The sequence below is a fragment of the Ochotona princeps genome, chromosome 1 (genome assembly GCF_030435755.1).
Source record: "Ochotona princeps isolate mOchPri1 chromosome 1, mOchPri1.hap1, whole genome shotgun sequence".
Taxonomy (NCBI): domain Eukaryota; kingdom Metazoa; phylum Chordata; class Mammalia; order Lagomorpha; family Ochotonidae; genus Ochotona; species Ochotona princeps.
Genome location: NC_080832.1, coordinates 78,595,288 through 78,611,472, shown reverse-complemented (window position 1 = coordinate 78,611,472; position 16,185 = coordinate 78,595,288). Strand labels below are relative to the sequence as shown.

At 41.0% G+C, this 16,185-nt stretch overlaps 1 protein-coding gene across 5 annotated transcripts in view; it reads right to left on the bottom strand.

Moving 5' to 3' along the window:
* Window positions 1-15,908, bottom strand: part of HMGN3 (high mobility group nucleosomal binding domain 3) — a 28,485-nt gene extending 12,577 nt beyond the window's left edge. For all 5 annotated transcript variants that reach the window (XM_058661229.1, XM_058661224.1, XM_058661234.1 and 2 more), the window contains exon 1: window positions 15,663-15,908. In XM_058661229.1, the coding sequence (XP_058517212.1) occupies window positions 15,663-15,893 (231 nt within the window). In that variant the 5' untranslated portion in view covers window positions 15,894-15,908. The remainder of the gene's footprint in view (window positions 1-15,662) is intronic.
* Window positions 15,909-16,185: the final 277 nt, after the last annotated feature.

Here is a 16,185-nt window from a genome sequence, read left to right as displayed (position 1 = left end):
GGCTAATCGACTGGTGCATGCATGAGCCAGAGTAAGCGCTGGCTGATTGGGCTCTGTTACAGCATCAGCTGGCAAATGCTGAGCCCTGTCAAGCCAGACTGCAGAACCACCTGGAAAGTGCAAGATCTGGGGGTGGAACTGGGGGTGGGTCTAGTAGGGAAACCATGGGCACCCCTCTGATGGGCTGCAGTTCCCACTGGTGAGCATTGAAAACCAGGGCTAGGGGCAGGCTTGGTTAGATAGGCAGTGGCACCTGTCAGCATGAGTGTGGGATGGACAGTGGGTCAGTTGGGTTGGGATGAGCTAGGCTTCAATGCCCACTGATGTATACGAAAGCCGAACGAAATGTGGAACAGACTGGACCAGTCTGCTGCACATACTGGGAGGCACAGGAACCAGGGTTGGGGGTGGACCTAGTGGGGGTTATTTGGAGTCACACTGATTAGGCTGCAGTTCCAGCTAGTGTATGTGAGGGCTGAGTGTGTGGTGGGCAGGACTGGGCTTGGCCATAGCATCCATTGGTTTATATAAGAGACAGGGCTGGAGACAGAATTGATCCAGCAATTGCTAACTACCAGTGTGTGTATAGCCTGATGTGGCAACAGACTGAGCTGGACCCCGTACTGGCAAGCACACACAAGAATCAAGTCTGGGAACACCACAGATGAGGTTTCTTTGGGGATTCCCCCAACTGAACCGCTGGACTCAGAGCTACGGTCATGATCTGTGGTCTGACCATGGAGTGTATATGTCAGAATTGGTCCTCCTCAGTGGCTTAGATGGAGTAGTGGACAGTACACCCACATGCACAGGAGAATATAGCAGTCCACTGGAGTCTGAAGAGGACATCTGGTACCACAGCAGAGGAAGGAGAGCAGAACAAATTGCACAACTACCACAGCCAAACCATTGAAAGCAAATGTCTAGGTGAACAAAGACTCTAAGGTTGAATATGTCAGCCAAGGAGCTTGGAAGGATTTCCTCATTTTTGGACTGGTGAGATTGACAGCATTTCAGAACTATCGAAACCACTTGAGCAGAACCCTTGGAGCATGCTCCACGTCAGGGACCCTTGGAAGACATCAGGTGATCGTTCCCTATTTCTGGGTCCTGAGGCACTTGGGAGGCTGCGGGCAGCTTCTGCCCTTATCTCTCCCTTTCTCCCAGATACAGGAAGAAGAAAAAGAAAATTTGGAAACAATGGTCTCACCCACTTTCTTCTAATCTTTGACCCTTCCCACCTGATCAACTATGTAAACATCATCACAAATAAAATAAAGTAAAATATAATAAAATAAGAAATTTATAAATACATTGGCAAACCCATTTATTATTTGTAATGCCAGCTACTATTTGTGTGTTTAGTAGATTTTCAGTAGAAATCCTAGATCAGTGCTTTCTTATGTATGGAAAGACATGTAATTTAAATTTTGTACCAGCCATAATAAAAACGTGAAAAGGTTCAGTCATTTGGACACAACATTAAAGACGCTGGAATGCCTGCATCCAATACTGATGCTTGGGTTTGAATCCTGCTTCTTTTCTGATTCCAGGGTTCTGTGTATGTGCACTCCGGCAGGCAGCAGCCAACGGCTCAAGTACTTGAGTCCCTGTTACCCCTATAGGAGGCTCCTTGCTTCAGCTGTCCCTACCCTGGAAGTTGAGGGCACTTGGTGAATACCAGCTGCTGGAATATCTCTATTTGTCTGTATGTTTCAAATTAAGTGAAAATAATTAAATAAAAATGTGTAAAGCAAAAATAAATATGTAAAATTATAATATTTCACTCAACTGAATATATCTAAGATTTAAACATGTTGACATATAAATAATATATAAATTATTCATGAGCTATTTTGCAACATTTTTTACTAAAGCTATAAAATCTGATGTGTACTTTTCATTTTTTCAAACGATTATACCACTTCTGCATGCAAACACTAAATTCATTGGGATTATTTTTATTAAGAATTCCTAATAGTTACAGTATTTCATCCAGCTTGTACCAAAATATTTAAAATTTTCCTACAATTTTTACATGTCAGTTTTTATAGCTAAGCTGGATAAAATGAATTAAAATTTAAAATCCAGCTTCTCATGCTTCTTCTGTGCTTAATAACCTCCTGGAGTGAGTCACTCCCACTCGAACAGTGCAGCTCTAGACATAAACAACCACAAGAGACGCATCCTTGCCTGCTGTTCTCCCAGGCACATTAGCAGGGAGCTGGATCAGAAGTGCAGCAACCTGGTCTCGAGTTGTCCCAGGTGGGAGTCCTTTTTTTGGAAATGATTTGTTTATTTTTCTTGGAAAGCCAGATGTACAGAGAGAAGGAGAGACAGAAAGATCTTCCATCCACTGGTTCACTCCCCAAATGTCTGCAATAACCAGAGCTGAGTTAATCTGAAGCCAAGATCTTTTTGTGGTTCTCCCACATGGGTGCAGGGTCCCAGTGCTTTGGGTCATCCTCTGCTGTTTTCCCAACCATAAGCAGAGAGTTGGACAGGAAAGGAAAAACTGCTGGGACACAACCTGGCACCTATGTGAGATCCCAGTGTTTGCAAGGTGAGGATTTAGCCATTGAGCCATTGTGCCAAGCCCCCACGTGGGTTTTAGCCTACTGCACCATGACCTGGATCCCAACACTTTGAATTCGTATTCTACAGAGTATCTACATGCAATCAACAGGAATTGCTGAGATTTTCTAACAGTAAGTGTTGGTTGCCACCACAAAGAGCAGTGCTGGGGGAGTAATGAGCCCCCCTGTCTCTGTTGTAACTTGAAAAGGTATGAGAAAAGACAGGGAGATTCTTACACCATTCATCAGGTGCTTGGAAACTGCGTTAGATAGCATCAGCATGTGGATTTGTCCCTGAGAAAGAGAAAGAGTGTAGTAGGGCGATGGCAAGAGTAAGGCTGGTCATCCCTGGGCCCATGATCTGCAGCCACAGAGGACAAAGAGGTGATCTCGGGGTTCTTCACAGGGAGTGCTGGACTGCCTGGGTTAAACTTTCAAGTCTCTACCTCAAGCGTAGGCCCTGAGAAATTACTTCTAAGAGTTTAGGTGACACCGATTGGGCTTTATGACTTTGGTGAATCAGCTAAAGGCTGAGAGTACTTACGGAACACAAGGTTGCAGCTGCCATGGAAAAAATCCCATTCCAGCTTCTGGGCTATCCATGCCAATGTGGAACAGCTTGAGTAGTTACAGCAGTGCCAACAGACCCAAAATTACTTCTGTTAGCCTAAAACAATGTATTATATCGAGGGGATTTTTCTCTAACTTGCTACCTAGTGTGTTAACATTATTTATTATTATTATTATTATTATTATTATTATTATTATTGGAAAGCCGGATATACAGAGAGGAGGAGAGACAGAGAGGAAGATCTTCTATCCGATGTTTTCTCCCCAAGTGAGCCGCAACGGGCTGGTATGCGCCAATCCGATGCCGGGACCAGGAACCTCTTCAGGGTCCCCACGCGGGTGCAGGGTCCCAAAGCTTTGGGCCGTCCTCGACTGCTTTCCCAGGCCACAAGCAGGGAGCTGGATGGGAAGTGGAGCTGCCGGGACTAGAACCGGCGCCCATATGGGATCCTGGGGCTTTCAAGGCGAGGACTTTAGCCGCTAGGCCACGCCGCCGGGCCTAAACATTATTTTTTTAATCATGTAAGATTTCATTAAGAATAATTTAGCATTCTCTGCCATAAATTCAAGTCTGAAAAAAAATCAATGCCATATAGTTAATGGTTGGCAAAGGAAACTCATATTGAGACACACACACACAGCAAATAACCTACTGAGAGAGGAACTAAAAGGTGTCTGTAAGGAACCCTAACCCTTCTAATTATGATTAACAAATCTTAACTATTAGATTAACACAAGGTTAACTTTGCCAATAAATGAGAGCATTATCCATGAAATTCGTGTATGTGTATTAAATATATATAAATATATATATATATGTATTCAAATAACAGGTGGCTGCCTTAAATTCAACTATTCTTATGACACATGGAATAGACATTGGAAAATTTATTCCCGGCAACAAGGACCATATGGTTAACACTGACATGATTATTTTTTCATCTTTTAGTTTTCTGTTTGAGGTCCTCTCAATACCTCATTGCTGCTTAAACTAATCTTTAAACATACAGTTCTTGAAACTGAGAGACCACACTCACAGTAGTAACATTAAAACAAATATTAAATGGCTTTGCCACTTCCTCCCTGCTTGGTTTCTCACATTCATTAGGTAATTTCTATAATCCCAAACTGCAATGATCAAAGTCACTGCATGCTAATATAGCTTTCTCAAATAATATTTAGTTATTCAGAAAATAATGGAGTAAGATCTCTACATCAAAAGAGTTTAGATAAATCTAAATAAACAACAACTCTGAGTGTTACTTCGAGGGACAATAGCTCACTTGTAATTAAGTATAAAAGATATTTGAAGGAATGACACTGTAGTGTAGGAGGATAAACTGCTGCTTGCAACACCAGAAATCTATAATAGAGTGCAAGTTCAAGTCCCCACTACTCCACTTTTGAAATAGTACCTTGCTAATGCACCTGCAAAGGCAGTGGAAAACGGCCTGCATAATTGGGCCACTATCTCCCATCTAGGACACCTGAATGCAGCCGCTGCTCTCTGGTTTTGGCCTGGCTGGTTTGACCATTTGGGGTGTGAATCAACAAATTGAGGGCTTCTCTTTTTGTCTCTCCCTCTCTGTCACTCTGGCTTTAAATAAAAAATAATCTTAAAATAACTGTAACTAAAGCCTATGGTGAAGCATGTCCAGTAATATTTTGTTAGTATAAATACTCACTATCCAAGAATAGGGTTACGTCTTAAACAGGAAGGGAATAAATACATATTTTAAACCATTTTTGTCTAAGGTGCTTCTTTCACCTGAGCTACATTTTCCATGCACTATTTTATAGGTAGGACTATAGAAAATACACCTGCCTGAATCAGAAGCCTATTTCCCAGTGTAGATCACACCTGGCTTCTGAGTTTTTTTCACCAGTAAAACTAAAAGGATAGATCTGAAGAACTTCGATTGCCTTACTTGGCTGCTTATGACACTTTGTGTCACATGCACATTATCGGGATGCCAAGCACCAGGCTCTAGGGAAAAGACAAGAGAAGCGGCATATAGGAACAACATTGATAATAAAAAACCAATATTGTCCTTAGGTGCAAAGCAATGATTTAATGTCTTAACTCTTACCATAGTCCTACCATGTTGGTAAACCAGTATTATATCCATTTTATAAATGAAGAATTGAGTCCACAGAGTTCAAGGAACTTCCCAAGAAAACCCTACTGGAAATCTAGCAGCTAAATGGAAAAACTAGAATTTAAACCCAGGTAGCCTGGCTCAGATTTCAAACACCTAACTGCTAATATCACTCAAAGTGGTTTGTACTAGCTTTTCTAATATTAGCACTTGCTGTGTGTATGGGATTGTGGAAGAGAAAATTCCTCCTCACTTAAGAAATGTTTTAATCTGCAACCCTACTCCAAAAACACATGAAATGCGCTTGTTCACTACTGCTCACCATTCCTGGGTCTTGAAATAACAATGAGCAACATATTTAAAAAACACTTTAAGAAGTAAAGTAATAAGAAGTAGAAAGAATGTAGTCTAAAAAATGTATTACACAGAATCCATGTGCAACTTCAGGAGTCCTTGAGCTTCCCATTTGACCACCTCAATATTTCTCTCAATGTATTTGTCTCCTAAATACACCATATCAAATACATAGGTTATCCACAATGTAGAATTTAGATAACCTTGGCCAAAATTGTATGTGTGTCTCCCAAATATTAATAAGAATGTGAGAAAAAAAAGTATTAAAAAACCAGCTCTTGGGGTAGATTTTACAAATGTTCGCAAAATCAAGAATAGACCAGGCCAAAGCCAGGATTGAGAAACTCCGTCCTGCCCTCCCACATGGGTAACAGGGATCCAAGCCCTGGAAACATCCTTTGTTACCTTTCCAGATGCATTAGCAGGAAGCTGAGCTTGGAGATGGGACAGTTAAGACTTAAACCAGCACTCTGAAATGGGAGGCTGATGTTGTAAGTGGTGGTTTTAACCCACAGCACCACAACACTGGTTCCATACATCATTTTTTTAATGCATTATCTAAGTAATGGTTAACATTACAATTTTTCAACACATTGTGTAATATGAAGCATGTTTACATGTTCCTGGAGGTAGAGAAATATCTCTATTATTCTATATATAACAAGTTAACAAAAAACATGTCTTCAAAATAACACTAGTAGTTCTGGGAGAAATGAAGAAAACATAGAGTTATAGACTTTTGCTATTGAAAGAAATGACTGTGGATGAGGAAATGGTGCATATGTATTTTATATATTATCCTAAAGTCCATTTACATCTGAAAATCTTCATATCAATATGCCTATCCTAGCAAGCACAGGCCTGAATTCTTAGGCTAGCCTTAAGACCTGGTCACAGGTTATAATGCCTGGCTGCATAGCTTTTCCATGACTACAAATGAGGGTGTCGGTTTGTATCTTGAAAAGGACATTTATTACAAATGCATAACAAATGAACACTACCTATTTACAGAACTCTCGATTCTTTCTTACTTTATACAACAGGCACCTTTGTTTAAATACGAATTCAAGGAGTTATCAGAAATACACATATATGGGATGTATGATGGTATACCACTAAGAGGAAAAATTGTTGAGTAGAAGAGGGCTGGTTTGAATGCTGATTGTATCACTTTTGACCTATATGATCCAGAGGAAATTCCCAACTTCATTACTCCCGATATTCTTCCCTATGTATGAGAAAATTTTGCATGCAGGCTCATTGGTTATAGGCTTTGGAGCCAGACTTTCAGAGAGAAACCCTAGCTTGCCATTGTTATCATGGGGACCTTGGGAAAACATGTAAACTCCGGACATACCTTATTGTGTGGCTGGAGGATATGGTTTATGCAAAGTGCTAAGAAATGCACCTGATTCAGAAATTCAAGTAAATATTTGTCATGATAAATAAAACAGCTAAAATGAGAAGAACAAAATGAAATAATATGAAATTATACTGTACTCATGCTATAGTATTTCCCATATTTGTTTTAGAGCATACCGGGCAGTCAATGAGCAGTATCTACCAAAAGTCCAGTAGTCACAAATATATCTACATTAACTGCTGATCTAAATGTTTCTTAAGATGCCACATTTTGGAAGCAATTTAAAAATTTAAAACCACTTTTTCTACTGACAGTGTATATTACTTACATCATGTGTGACCAAATATGGAATTTCCTTGGGCACATGTGAATGGCTGTTCTTCTGGACATGCAAACATGACACAAGACTACTGGACTACATAAATATCTTGACCAATAATAACTAAATCTTTCTGAGAAGATGGAGTATACAATAAATAAATAGCTAGTGGTAAAAGGAATCAAACATTCGGCTCTGATTTGTAATCTTCGACACTGATTGCTAAGTTACCCAGGAGACTCAAATTATAGTTCAACATACCAGGTACTGTTTAAGCAGACAGCAAATGGGCTCTGTAGGAAACTGAAATATATGTAACTTTGACATAAACAGAAGCAGTATTTTAGGAGAGAAATATAGAAAAAGGAAGAGACTCACCTCACTGATTTGCCAAGGGAATTTTAATGGTATGTGGAGCTATTTTTAGACATAATTTTTTCTGTGAGGCAAATCAACCAGGTAAAAAAGCACAAGATTAATGCTTATTTTTGTTCACCAGCACTACATTTTTTTATTTGGTTGTTGAACATCTGCTCCTATAATTGCAATTAATTAGACATCTAGGTGAGATCTGCTTGCTCTGTGTTTACTGTGAGTGCCATTTGTCTGCTACAGACCGGAACTTGGATGCTTACTAGAAGAGATCATTTCATTGTGGTGCTCTTATACGTAAAAATATCACCGTTATAGGAATTATATTTCACACGTGCCCATCACCGTTTAAGCACTTTGTAGTCACCATCTCATTAATCCCGCAACTGAATGAGGTAGAATATTTGAGAGTAGCTTAAAAGCTCCTGGAAAGTGAAATTCAGTGATAAAATAATTTTGGTGCAAGAAAGAAAACAGAATTTAATGCATGTAAAGAGTCTTTGAATAGTTCACGAAAAAAATATACATATGATAAAGACCATGCACAAATGTCAAAATGCTTTTGCATTAAAACGAACTGATACTTCACTTCCATTTTTCCATAAACTTTTTGAACTATCTCACATCATGATTCCAGTTTTACAGATGAGGAAGCTGAAGCTGAACAGAGGTTAAATAACCTGCTCTAGATCATTTAGCTGGTAAACAGTGAAGACCAGAACCACATCCGACTTTCCCCAAGCATCTGAAATAACAAAAACTGCTTCCTTTGAAAACAATGCATTCATCTACCAGTTAAATACATATGTAAGGGACCTGTGCTAGGTTTTCTGGAGAATAAAACAAAATCAAGGCCTTGACTGGTTCCACGGTCAAGCCAAATTAGAAGACCACAAAATAAAGTTGACTCGAACCAGGTAACTGATCAAACAGCTTCTGCTGACTTAGAAACGTGGTACCAGATAACAATCTTCAAAACACAAGAGGACTGTCAGAAGCACTAAGCACTGACCCTTTAAAAAAAACAGCACTTTGCCATTACTTCTTTGCGCACTGAGTCTGGTTAAATCCTTGAGCGCTCACAGTTCAAAGTATCTCTGGTGGCTCGTTACCAATTCTTACCATGAGTTATAAACACTTGGGATGTGTCTCTACACCATCAGTCCCTAAAAATCAAGCACATTACTCCAATAAGAGTTGAAAAGAAGCCAATTCCTTGCTTAATCTCTCAAGGTCATGTTCACCATATTTGTTTAACACGGAGTGAAGGAATAAATAAAATGCACAGCCCAGATATTTTGAAGTCTTTACTCACATATAGGTTTTCTTTCAATATTTAACTGAGACTCAGTAAACGTTTATGAGTATCAGGTCCTTTCCTACTCAGACAGGGAAACTCAATATTGCTAATAAGGGATTTCTCCCCAAATAGATTTATGGATCTGATTCAAATTAAGAACAAAGCCAGCACTGTGGTATGGTGAGTTATGCTGTTGTCTGCAACCCAGGTATCCCACATGAGCTGTGGTTCAAGTCCCAGCTGCTCTGTTTCCGATGTACCTGCCTGTGAACTGTCTGGGAAGGCAGAAGAAGATAGCCAAGTGCTCGGGTCCCTGCCGCCCACATGGGAGATTTAAAGGAGTTCCTGGCTTCAGCCTGGTCCAGCCCCAGCTGCCTCAGCCATTTGTACAGTGCACTAGCAGATGTAGAGTTTCACTCTCTCTAGGAACTGTCTTTTATTCTCCCTTTCAAGTAAAGAAATCTTTTCTAAAAAGTAACCTAAAAATTACAATTTATATAGAAACATAAAAACCTCAAAGTCAAAAGAATTCCAAAGTGAAGAACTGGCCCTACAAGATTTGGTTTTATTATAAAGCCACAGTAATAAAGATAGCGTAGTAATGGTGTAACAACAGAGCTATTTGAGATGACAGAACATAACTGGAAGTTCAGTAACAAACATTTCCACTTATTGTGAACTGAGATCCAGAAAAGGTGCCCAGGCAATTTAGTAGACAAAGGATGGTTGTCAACAAATGGGGCTAAGATGATAGCAAGAATTCATTTAAACTCCTATCTCACAATATACACAAAATTTATTAAAATAAAATTAAATATAAGGGCTGAATCTAGAAACCTTCTGGGAGGAAATGCAAGTAACCTTGGGTTAGAAACCTTCTGGGAGGAAATGCAAGTAACCTTGGGTTAGGCAAATACTTATTTATTGGATATAGCACTCATAAAATCCATCAAAGTTAAAAACTTTTGCTCTTCGAAAGACACTACGAACAAAAGGTCTTTCAAAAACCACAGCGTGGGGGGCTCGGCGGCGTGGCCTAGTGGCTAAAGTCCTCGCCTTGAACACACCAGGATCCCATATGAGCGCCAGTTCTAATCCTGACAGCTCCACTTCTCATCCAGCTCCCTGCTTGTGACCTGGGAAAGCAGTCCAGGACAGCCCAATGCTTTGGGACCCTGCACCCATGTGGGATACATGGAGGAAGTTCCTGGCTCCTGGCTCCGGATCGGCACAGCACCGGCCATTGCTCTCACTTGGGGAGTGATTCATCAGACGGAAGATCTTCCTCTCTATCTCTCCTCCTCTCTGTATATCTGACTTTGTAATAAAAATAAATAAATCTTTAAAAGAAACACCACAGCATGGGAAAAAACTGACTATAGATTATTTATATGATAAAGGGTTTATATCCTAAACGTATAATGAACTTCTACAATTCAATAACAAGACCAACAACCCAATTAGAAATCTGGGGAAATATTCACTTAAAATACACATTATGCATTATGTTAGAACACATATTAAGATACTTATCATCACTAGTTGTTATAAAGTTAAAGATTAAAGTCTATTAAAATATCAGGGAACCAAAAGTACTCATGGTAGCACTACCGAGAAAGGATGTGGAGAAACTTACATTCTTCTCTTTCAAACAGTTTGGGAGTTTTTTCAAATGTGAACTATAGACCTTCAGAGCACCCATAATTCCACCTGAGTAATGTTCCCAAGAGAAATGAGACTGTACTCATATGCATGTGTCCATCTAATGGCTTATGTACATTCATGGCAGCATTTTTATAATAACTAAAACCTGAGAGACCAGTGTCATGGCACAGTGGGTTAGTTCTACCTGAGACTTTGGCATTTCATCTGAGCACCTGTTTGAGTCCTGCCTGCTTTGCTTCAGATTCAGCTCCCTGCTAATGTACCTGGGAAAGTAGCGGAGGAATGATCCAAATACTTTGGTCCCTGCACCAATGTGAGAGCCCCAAATTAACTTCTAGGCTCTTGGCTTCAGCCTGGCCAAACCCTGACTGTAGTGGCCATTTGGGGAGTGAAATTGTGGATAGAAGAGTCTCTCTCTCTCTGTAACTCAGCCATCAAATAAACAAATCTTTAAAACAAAAGAAAACAGAAAAAAAAAAACAAACCTTGAGCCTTGGCTCAACTGGCTAATCCTCCACCTCTAAGCACCAGCATTCCATACGAGTGCTGGTTCATGTCCCACCTGCTCCTCTTCCCATCCAGCTCCCTGCTTGTGGCCTGGGAAAGCAGCAGAGGACGGCCCAAAGCCTTGGGACCCTGAACTTGTGTTGGAAATGCAGAAGAAGCTCCTGGCTCCTGGCTTCAGATCAGATCAATTCTAGTTGTTGCAGCTATTTGGAAAGAAAATAAAAGCTCTTTATCTCTGTCCCTCCTTCTCTCTGAATACCTACCTTCCCAAAAATAACTAATTGTTTAACTAACTAAATTAAAAACAACAACAACAACTCTAAGCAAACCAAACATCTGTTAAGCCACTGACTACTAATACATGCTACCAGATGCTTGGACCTCAAAAACATTACAGTAAGTGAAAGAAATCTGACAGAAAAATATATACTCTGTTATTCATTTCATACAAAAATGTGCAATCGAGAGAAAGAGGAAGTAGAGTAGTGACAATATAGGCCTGGGTGGGAACAGGAATTGGCTGTAAAGAACTTGAAAAGACCTTTCTAACTGATAGAAATATTTTAAAATTGGGCTATGGTAATGGTTGCACAACTGTATAATTTAGTGGAAAATCATGAATTGTATCATTTGAGTGTATTAGCGGCTTTCTAGTTGTCCTTTTAAAAGAAAAGTATACTCTCATGCACATTGCTGAGAGTCCAATGCCTTGTATCCTTCAGCATCAGGCAGTAAATATATTCAGTATTTCAAAATCTGGAATTAAAAAAAATCACACCTCATTATTTTTAGTAATGCATGTGTCTTTGATTTCTAGTGAAATTAAATACTATGTGTACTTAGGTCTTTATTATTTTCCTGTAAGGCTATATGAATACACATGTCCTTGCCATACATGAAAAAATGCGAGACCATCTTTCTATAAAGAGTAAACAATGTTCAGTGCTATACTAAACATTTTTTCCCAGTTTTTCATGAGTTTTAAAATTTTGTCAACAGTGGTTTCTCTTGCTATTTTGAAATAATTGTTTCCATACAGCCATACTGGCCTATATTCTCATTTACAGTATGTCTGTGGCAAGTGATCTTCTTTTGAAAGAGTAATGATCACGAATCATAAGCATTTAGTTAAATATCTGCTCTGCCATTCCCCCATGGGACAGAAAAAAACAGAAACTTAATTCCAAATGTGAGAATGGATGAACTTCTCTCTCTTAAACCCTTAAATGTAAAGAGATACTGTCACATGTCAAATTCATGGAAAACTGTCCCATCAGAGGATTTATGATGTGTATACTAGACATTTACAACAGTTCTAGTAATAAGGAACTGTAAAGAGAAAAAGGGTGTGAGAATGTGTCTGCTTGATGCTGATTCTGCCCAGACTGTGATTCTAGGTCTCACCGGCCAGTGCTTCTCTGTAGAATTTTAGACCATGAAATAATGACATGAGCACTGCAGCCACTTGTCGGCATCTGACCGGAACAGCCTAGCGCTGTTAAGTCATCGTGATCCCAGCACTGCCTGAGATCATGAAAACCATCGATTATCATTTGCCCAGCTAGTTCACTGCTTTACCACCCATTCTAAAACACAGACAAATCATGTTTTACAAATCCTACCATCTCGGAGTTTATTATGGACTAAAGAACTCCTGCTAAATGTTGTATTGCTTCAAAAAAAAAAAAAAAAACCCTGAAGCTGTTATTAGAAAAAAATGGATTCCATCTGTGACAATTACACTCAAAGCCATACACACAATGAAATGCCATAGCATTTCATATTAATGTAGACATTATGACTATGAAGCTGTATAGCTGGGGCCTAGTCATGCTAAGACACACTCAGAAGGGGTGTTCCAATGCCTGAAAATATAGAAAGACTATGATTTTTCCCTTTGTGTATTTAAAGCTATCCATAATCTATAAATCAGCCCCAATGCAAACTTCTTTCCTTGTTTATTCTATAGCTTTTGGAAACTATAGATTATTTATGTATTCTGGAACATATACAACAGCCTTAACATCACTCAATTGCTTTGTGTCTGCCTGTCCTACTACTTGATTGACTTAACATAAGCAAAAAGAGAGGAAACTGTCCCTGCAGCATTAAAAATCAAGTGTTCAGTGACTTTCTAGAACCATCGTTTGCTCTGCAGAATAACTCAGATGTCAGTAAACAACACTTTTTTTTTAATTTCTAGAAAAAGATGATCATAATGGGCTGAAATGGCAAAACATGGACCACGAGGTGTCACTTTCTAAGTTTATTGCACAGTGGAACAGGCAGTACTTCGAACAACAAAAATAAAATAGGGTAACGTGTGCAGGTATCCCAGCTTCATTGATCTTGAAGAGCTGTGCATGAGGTGTTTCCAGTTCTTTCTTTGGTTTCTTAAATGTCTCTAGCAGTACTAGTTTCTAATGCTGGGTCTGTGAACAACAACATTCCCAGTAGTAGCTTTATGGCTTGAGTCCTACATGACAGCCACGTTCAATCTGCAACTGTGCCTGATGCGGTATTAACTTAGGTCTTCAGACTCTAGGTGAAAGTGAAAAGCCTTCCATTCATCATGAGGCAGTGGGAAGCACTCTGGTGTCCTGAAGGATGACACACAGGTGTCTAAACACAAGTTTGCTCCTCCTCCCAGGACTTGTCTCGCTTATCTGGCAGAATTTTGTCTTTCAACAAAATAAAACCCAAACCAAAATTCAGCACTGCATTGCTTGCCTTTTCTTCCTTTCTGCATCATTGAAAAAAGGTGGACAGCCAGGAAAATTAGGGGTAATAATTTCATCAACTCTGGGTCTTGAACAAGAAAGAAGGGTTTTACCAAGTCTGGGTTCAATTTGCCTAAATGGTGTAGATTTAATCTATTGTTTACCAAAACATTTGTTAATAAATCCCAGAAAAAGAGACAGCTCCAATTCATTCTGTAACTGATTTCTTGAGAACTAGTTCCTTGAATTCTACAAGAAATCCTAAGCCATGTTTATCTTCAGATAAAATTCTGAAAATTGTGACATAATTTTAATATCCCCATTCTAGTTCACTGGGGCTAGAAGACCAATAGTATCATAAAAATTTAAACAGTAAATTACAAGTATAAATAACTCTTACTATGACACCCATCCTCTTAAACTGGAAATCCCTTGGAATATCTTAAATTCCTTTTGTAACATCCATTACTAAAAGAAAGAGTAATGGCCGAGAGTAAGGATTTTGGAATCTATAGTAGCTGATTCAATCTCTACTGTTAACTATTGGTGATTCAATGGGGAAGGTAACGCTGGTTAACGTATTCTAAGAATAAAATGAAATAACGCAAGTCAAACTACTCAACACAATAGATGCCTAAGAAACTCAAAGAGTTTAAAAATTGTTTTAATTTATCATGTTTTCAAAAAAGTGAAGTAACAGACAAGTGCCCAATCAAATTTTCAATTATGACATGTAAAGACAAAGCTTAAAATTTAGAATAATTTTGTAATAATGCAGTCACTCTCACATACAAGTCAGCTCACAGTCTTTTACTGACAAAGCAGGGTGTTATTTGTAATTTTGCTTTAAATTTCAAGCACACTGGTTGACACTGTTGGAAACATTGTGGCAGGCGGTGCCAGGGCGCAAACTATTTTCTTACGAACCAGCGTTCAGACTGGTTTCCTCAGGGTATTGGAAAGACGTCCCCTTTCCTCCCTGGGACGATGGCAAGTCACTGCCCCGACTCTGCGGGAGATGGGTGACCCTGTGCAGGGCACTTGGCGCCAAGGGCCTGCGCGGAAGAGGACAGCGTGCGCCAAGAGCGGAGGGAGAGACTGAAGCGACCCCAGTTCTCCCCGGCACCGACCCAGGGCCCTCTGGCCCCGACCTTGCACTGGCCCTCCCGGGCGCCCCTCGCCGCCGCGCCGGCAGGTCCAGGCCGCCCGGCCCCGCCCGCGCGGTCCCCAGCTCCGACTGACACTGGAGTTGGTACATACGGGAATGCGCGGAGGCGAGCAGGAGGGTGAGCGCTATTTTAAACATGGCTTTCCCTCTCCCCGAGCTCAGAGCCGCCGCGGCGTCCCCGGCCGTGGGCACAGCCTTCTTGGGAATACCCCCAAACATCTGCCTGGATTGTTTCCTCTACTTCGCTTCGATCTCCCGGTTTTGATCTTACTTTTCCTCTCGCGGCGTTCCCGCCGCACTACACAAGCCTGCCAGTTTGCCCAGAGGAAACTCCTGAAAGGGGGTGCGGTGGGGGGAGGGAATGCAAAATAGGTTTTGCTTCTGCTTGTCGGGAGGTGGAAACCATTCCAGCGAGAATGAGTTCGTGAAGATGGGGAACCGCGTCGTCGGAAAGTAACTGACAGCGGTGAGGGCGGTCATATCGAGGGAGGAATGTCTGCAACAGGCACCTGAAAACCAGCGTGCAGAAGCAAACACATCCAGATCCCCGAGTTCCTACCGTGCGCAGACGGCGCGACCCATTGCCATGACAGGATTTGTGGTAAGCAATACTGGGAGGCCTTCGGAAATCTGTTTGGGTAAGACTTACCTTTCTCTTCGGCATAATGGCTATGTGGGTGCAGCCAAAAGTAAAGCAACTGGCTGGAGCTGCGGGCGCCGCCGCTGGGTGCTGCCTCTGCCGCCGCAGCTGCTCACGCGCAGGGCCCGCGAAGCCCGCCCCGCTCCCGCCCGCACCTCCGCGGTTCCCTCCCGAGCCCTGCGCTCGCTCGCCCACCGCTTCGCCAATGAGCAGCCCCGCCAGCCGGCCGCGAGGCCCCATAGGCTGAGGCTGCGTTCTAAATTCCGGGGGAACACGCCCACCGCCGCGCACAGGGCGCGCTGTTGTAGTTTCCACTTGGCGGAAAAAAAGTCTGCCTGGAGACTGAGCATGCCCAGTTCAACTGGTAGCTCCCGGGCCACACCATCCTGGAGTTTCATTGTTTCGCTTCTCCGTCTTTGCATTGTGTTACTAGTAAGAATGGTGTGCATCTTCCTGGAAAAGAAAAAGAATACGGATGAACGCATTAACTTTGTAGTGTAAATATATACAATGCAGGTACTTCAGAAATTTT